Raw genomic sequence first — 6,800 nt, 5'->3', positions numbered from 1 at the left:
AGCGGGCCGGTCCCGCCGCGGTGCTCCCCGTGCGGCCGGCAGCGGGATGAGCCCCGGCCCGAGGCGGCGGCTCCGGCGGGAACGGCAGCTCCGCGGGAGGGCTGCGGGCGGCGGCGGAGGGACCGGCGGCGGAGGGACCGGCAGTGCTCGCCCCGTGGGGCTGTCCCGGCGGCGGCAGCCGGGTCCGCCCATGCTCGCCCATGCCCGGGGGTCCCCGCGGGGTCGGGCGGGGCCGCGCTCGGGGCCGCGCGCGCGTTCCCGCCGTCGCCATGGACACGGCGCCTCCTGGCGGGGGCGCGCGCGGCCTCTGACTCCTGACCCCGGGCCCCGCCTGTTCCGGCGCGCGCCCCGCGTGAGGACGCGCGTTCCCGGGCCCGGCGCTCGGAGCCGCCGCCGCCGCCGCAGCCATGTCGGCCGCCTTCAGGAAAGCCGGCAAGGCGCGGCAGCGCCCGCACCGCGAGCGGGCCCAGGTCAGTGAGCCGGGCCGGGCCCCTAGCCGAGCCCTCCGCGCTCCCTTCCCGCCGGGCCCTCCCCGCCGGGCCCCCGCGCTCTCTCCCCCTCACGCTCCCCGTGTCTCCCCCTCACGCTCCCCGTCTCTCCCGTAGCCCGCCGCCCGGACGAAGCTGGGCTTGCTGGAGAAGAAGAAGGACTACCGGCTCCGCGCCCAGTGAGTGCGGCCGCGGGGGGCGGGCGGCGCTGGGTGGGTGTCCCCCAATCCAGAGGGTGTCCCCCCCAATCCAGAGGGTTTCCCCCCAATCCAGAGGGTGTCCCCCCAATCCAGAGGGTGTCCCCCCAGTCCAGAGGGTTTCCCCCCAGTCCAGAGGGTTTCCCCCCGTCTAGAGGGTTTCCCCCCAATCCAGAGGGTGTCCCCCCAATCCAGAGGGTGTCCCCCCAGTCCAGAGGGTTTCCCCCCAGTCCAGAGGGTTTCCCCCCGTCTAGAGGGTTTCCCCCCAATCCAGAGGGTGTCCCCCCAATCCAGAGGGTTTCCCCCTGGGAAACAGAGGCCCCATCCTCCTTGCCTAGGTTATGACTCCAGAATACTCTGCTCCTTGTGAAGTCCTTTGAGTTGGGATGATAGCAAGTCTCCCTTTCCCTAGAAAAGTACCAGAGTATTCTAAGAACGTGGATTTTAGTAATTTAAAACTGCACCTCCTTTGGGGTTGTATGCTGCTAATAAACCCATTATTTTACTATAAAGTGATTTTAAACAGGTATGATACCACACTGCCACGGCTGTGCTTTTGCAGGACCTTCTCCTGCTCGAATTCCTGGGACAGGGCAGCAGGGATAGGGACAGCAACAGGACCAGGCTGTCTCCGAGCTCTGAACCTCACTGGGAAAGACTTGATGCCCCAGCAGGGGTGAACACAGAGAAGCTGCTGAACAATCAGTGATTGTTGTTTTTTTCCTCCCCAGTGACTACCACAAGAAGCAGAATGCTCTCAGGGCGATGCAGAAGAAAGCTCTGGACAAGAACCCCGATGAGTTCTACTTCAAAATGATACGTGCAGAGGTCAAGGTGAGAACCTGCACTGCCTTCAAAGCAGGATTACACTTTGTTGCTCTAAGTAACATTTTTACCCCTACCTTGTTTTGATTTAAATTTATTGTTTAATAGGTAAATGAGAAAAATTGGTTTGGTTCCTGTAGAAGGCTTTGAAGAAAATGAGGCACAAGGGACAAAGTTCTGCTGTTAGCAGGCCCTACAGTGCTCTCCAGGTGGGATGGGCTGTCTGTAAGTGCTGTGTTTGTCTGGTTGTAGGATGGTGTCCATGTAATAAAGCAGCCAAAGGATGAAGTTACCCCAGAGCAGATGAAGCTGATGAGGACGCAGGATATTAAATATGTGGAAATGAAAAGAGTTGCAGAAGCCAAGGTAATAACTCATATATTTAGTGTTTTCTAGTTTGCTCAGTATTGTTTTTTTACTGTGTTGTTCTTATTGGTGCTGCTGGCTGTGTTTGTTCAGTGAAGTCTGATTTGTACAGTGCTGGAAAGACAATGGAAGTGTCAGTGGATGCTGGATATAGAGCCTAAAGGTGTGATGACAATCAAAAATTACACTGTGCATTGTTATAAAACACAGTGATTTTTACCTAAATGCCAAGACTTTAAACATGCTTAGCAGAAATGGTGCTCATAGAGAAATGGTGAAAGGCCTAAGGTTGGAAGAGTGCTCTCAGATCATGAAGTCCAGCTGTTCACCCACCACCACCGTGCTCACCACTGACCTGTGCCCCCCAGGTGCCACAGCCACACACCTTTTGAACACTTCCAGGGGTGGTGATTCCACCATTTCCCTGGGCAGCCTGTTCCATCCTCTTGAACACTTCCAGGGATGGTGATTCCACCATTTCCCTGGGCAGCCTGTTCCAATGCCTGACTACGCTTTCAGGGAAGATATTTTTCCTAATTCCTGAATCCCCCAGCATAGCTTGAGGCTGTTTCCTCTTGTTCTTAGAATTAACTGTTGAAAAAGACCTTTGAGGTCATCAAGTTCAACCTGTGACCTAACACCACCTTGGAAACCAGACCATGGCACTGAGCATCACATCCAGTATTTTTTTAAACATCTCCAGGGATGATGACTCCCCCACCTCCCTGGGTAGCTCATTCCAGTGCCCTGAGATTTTTTTCCCTAGTGTCCAGCCTAAACTTCCCCTGGCACAGCTTAAGGTCCTCTGGTTCTGTCAGTGGCTGCCTGGGAGGAGACTGACCCCACCTGGCTGCAACCACCTTTCAGGGCGTTGTAGAGAGTGATCAGGTCTCCCCTGAGCCTCCTTTTCTCCAGGCTAAACAGCTCCCACAGCCATTCTCCATAGGATTTATGTTCCAGACCCTTCAGCAGCCTTGCTGCTCTTCTCTGGACACATTTGAGCCTCTCAATGTCCTTCCTAAACTGAGGGGCCCAGAAATGGACACAGCACTCAAGGTGCAGCCTCACCAGTGCAGATACAGGGGAAAACACTTGCTACTTGAGAGAGCTGACTAATGCCCCCTGGCTACACTTCTGTCAGAGGATGAGGTCTCCCAGCTGAGGAGAATAATCTGGAGTGGGTTGTTGGAATGTGGTAGGCTGGCAATCCACAAAAATACAATCCTCTTCTGAAGATGTTGTATGCTTTGATGTTGATTCACAAAACAGAATCAAATTCTCACTGGGGATAAAAAACCAAAGCCAGCTTTAAACTTTCCTTCATGCTTTTGCTGTTCCGTGGCAATCATTCCCCTTTGTCAAACAGGTCTCAGTTTTGCAGGTGGATGTGTGCACCTTGCCTGGGTAACAGCAGGAATCACTGTGACCCTCTGTCTGCAAAGGTTGTGGACACATGTCATAAATATAGACTAGATGTGTTTTCAGAGATGAAAAAAGGAAGGAGGAGTTCAGCTATTTGTAACCCCGAGGAACAGACAGAAAAGTCCTCGGGGGAGACTTGATTTGACTCGCTCCGAATTTGGCCAAACTTGGACTTTCCGCAGAAAATCGAGCGCTTGAAGGCAGAGCTCCACCTGCTGGACGCCGCGGGGAGCGGCGCGGGCCGGCACCTCTTCTTCATGGACACGGAGCGGGAAGGTGAGAACTGAACTTGCTCTGGACTGTCGTTAAATAAAGACACTTTTATTTTTAGAAATAAAAATTCAGGTGCTCTAGAAATCTCTGTTGGTTACTAGCTGAGACATCACTTCTGCAGGAGCTGTGTTGCTGGGGCTCCTGTTTCTGACTGTAGCAATGTGTTTGGAAGATTTGCTTATCGAAGGACTCCATGGGAGTTTATTCCTATTTTTTTTTAATGTATAGTTCGGGAGTTTGATATTGCTGCTCACCTGGACACCGTTCCTGAGCTGGTAGATAGAGTGTACAACCGACCAACCATCGCAACGCTGCAGAGAGAGGCAGTGAAGGGACCTACTGATCCTGCCCACCTAAAGGTACTGCTGCTGTTTGTGCTGCAGACTTCTTCATGTTTTACATCTTTTATATGACAAGCACTAAAAAGGATTGATTGCACCATTGTGGAGGTGAACAAAACTGTGTTCTTAAAACTTTTATTGGTGACACAAAGCAGTAGTGGATGTCACTTAATCACCAAATGACTGCCTGGAGCCTGCAGTCACATCTCCTGGACTACATGGAGTACTCTTGCACTGCATCCCAGCCCAGTGTGGGTGGGCCACCATAAGTTGAGATATACAGGCCAGAAAAGAGTGGTGTGCATCTGATGAGACAATGTCCCTGCAAAACTGAGAGATTTGTCCTCTATAAAGGAACATATACCTATGGGACTATCTTTTCATTAGACTGCTGCAGTTTCAGCTGTAATTTTTTTCAGACTCCACTGTTAAGTCTCCTCTCACACTTCCCCAAAACCCCTTGCACCCTGAATTAAGTAAGTAGCAAGAAGCTTACTCCAACACAGATGTCTCTGTTGCAGTGTTCCTGATCTTACAGTATTTTTCAATTTTGTTCTGAGCCCAAAGTCACTTGAGATTTGTCTCCTCACTTTCCTTCCTAAAGCCATTTAACCTATAGTCTCACTTCCTGGCTTTCCTAGTTGGAATTGTTTCATGATTCTTCAGCATGAATTCCTTATGCTGTCAGCTTTGATTCTGATGTTTTAGTATCACAGAAGTAGCTACAGCTGGCTTTACTGCTGTAGGTTCTGCTCAGGTAATTCAGATCTGTTGGAAAGTCCTCTGAGTACGAGTCAGTTGTGTCTAAGGTAAAAATAGTTGTTTTAAAATTGCCGACTGGTAGATTTTTAACCTGTTTTTTCTGACTCAGATGTCAGATAATAAACACCCTGTGGTCCCTTTCCTCCTGCCAGCTGTCTCAGTTTGACTTGTCAGTAAAGCAGTTGGACGAGTCGTAGACTGACTAGTTTTCTCCTAAATGTCTGAGTCATATTTTAAGCATGTTGGGATCTGTTCTCCTTAATTTAATTACTTAAATCACACCTGCAGTAATACTGTTCCTGTGCTGGGAAAGCTATCCACTCTCATTAGGCAAACTTGACCCAACAAGTTGCATTTTGAGAGGCCTCTGCAGGCTCTGAGCACTTCAGGAATTGGTCTCTGGTCTGTCCTTTTTTTTGTTCTCCCTCCTCTGGATAAAGTGGATTTTCATTAGGGAGCCAAATGTTTTCTTGCATTTGACATTGAAATTCAGAGGATTTAGACCACAGTGTCTTGTTCAGCTCTGTCTTAAAACAGCTTTTTCTCCTTGTTTCCAGAAATTAGCCCAGCAGAGGAAGAACCAGTATGACCTCCTGAGGCAGCGCATCGAGAGGGAGAAGGCCATGTTTGTCGTCTCACAGAAAATCCAGACACGGAAGGATCTGCTGGTAAGGGATTTGCTTCTGGTTTTCCAAGTCTGTTCTGATCAGGTCGTTAGGTCTGGTATTGTGTGTGTTGTATATTTTGTATTTGTTTCTTCATTCTGGTTTTATAGTGACACCTGCAGATAACTCCTAAAGATAAGTAATCCTCTTTAATATGGAAAAAGCAAGGAGATGAAGCATTCCAGTAAATTGTATCTGCTAGTCCAAGTCTCACCTTGTCAGCAAGGACAAAGACTCAGCTGTAAATGGTGCTCACAAGGAGCCCAGAACAGTTCCACTAGGAGTCAGAAGTAGGGAACCATTTCTGTAAGTTATGAGAAGGTCTTAAAAATCCAAACGACCACAGAAATGACTTGTCTCAATGGGACTCCTGTTCTCTGGTGCTTGTGAGCAGAGCAGATTATGCCTGATAGCCTGAAGGGGAAAAGAGCAGATAAAATTATAATCCCCACCTAAACAGTGCAAAGTGACCATTTTTCTTTTATGGTTAGTCCCAGACAGGGATTCTCTGATTTGTGTGGGTGGGGGTTTTTCTCCTTGCATGGCAGCAAATAATTGTACTTGTTCTTTTTTCCAGGACAAAACTCATAAAGTAAAGGTGAAGAAAGAAACAACGACTGGTCCAGCTATTTACAAATTCAAGTTTCAGAGGAAACGTTAGCCATTTCATGGAATAATTGTTACAGTCTTTGCTCAGAAAGGAGGAGCCCTATCCCTTGGAGAAGGGCTGGTGCCAGCCTGCTTTTGACTGCAGCTCAGCACTTTGTTGAAACAAATCACTGTGGGCCCGTGGTAGCCATCAGTGTGTTTAATCTAATTAATTGATTAATAAATCAGAATTTGTTCTTTTGATATTTATGGTGGGAAGCCATGAGATTTGCCTAAGTGTCCTGGTGAGATGCACCATAAACAGTGAGCAGTCGAGGTCACAGTGGAATTAGGGAAGTGGGTTAAGCACGGGACAGGGACAGGTATTTGGGGATTGTCAACTCTGGGGCTGAGCAGGACCTGGCCAAACCCATGAGAGTGGAGCTCAGCTTTTTCAGCTGTCTTTTCAAGCAGGTTAAAGGTGAATTATCTCCAGTCGTTTCCCTGGCATGCCCCAATCCCTCTCGTTTCCTATTTGCACCATCCCATTGTGTGCTTTTCCTCCAGAGTTGCTTCAGTTCAAACTGAGGCAGCGCCAAAACTCTGTGTAAGGGGAGACAATGCAGCAGCCAAGTGTGGGACAAGAGTTTGTCCTGTGGGTTTTCCTGGGGCTGGTTGCATTGCCGGGGTGGGGGATGTGCAGACACATCCTGAGTGTCCTGGAGCGGCCCAGGCACGTTCAGAGGAGCCTCCGTGTGAACATTCCTTTTCTTATCTCTCCATCGTCCTGTCGCTGCCAGCAATAAGCACATGGTCTGCAAGGGGGGGAAGAAAAAAAGATGCTCTTCTCAGGCCCTACCTACTTTGGAGCTT

At 49.8% G+C, this 6,800-nt stretch overlaps 1 protein-coding gene across 1 annotated transcript; it reads left to right on the top strand.

Moving 5' to 3' along the window:
* Nucleotides 1-8: 8 nt before the first annotated feature.
* UTP11 (UTP11 small subunit processome component) lies at nucleotides 9-6,191 on the top strand. Its single transcript, XM_041479329.1, has 8 exons — nucleotides 9-470; nucleotides 606-667; nucleotides 1,417-1,519; nucleotides 1,763-1,876; nucleotides 3,481-3,574; nucleotides 3,800-3,930; nucleotides 5,232-5,342; nucleotides 5,917-6,191. Exons 1-8 carry the CDS (start codon nucleotides 408-410, stop codon nucleotides 5,998-6,000), a joined length of 762 nt encoding a protein of 253 aa, XP_041335263.1. The 5' UTR covers nucleotides 9-407; the 3' UTR covers nucleotides 6,001-6,191.
* Nucleotides 6,192-6,800: the final 609 nt, after the last annotated feature.

This window comes from Pyrgilauda ruficollis, unplaced genomic scaffold (assembly GCF_017590135.1).
Source record: "Pyrgilauda ruficollis isolate IOZ18807 unplaced genomic scaffold, ASM1759013v1 scaffold48, whole genome shotgun sequence".
NCBI lineage: Eukaryota > Metazoa > Chordata > Aves > Passeriformes > Passeridae > Pyrgilauda > Pyrgilauda ruficollis.
The sequence above is the reverse complement of the archived record's forward strand: the minus strand, read 5'-3'. Positions and strand labels throughout refer to the sequence as shown.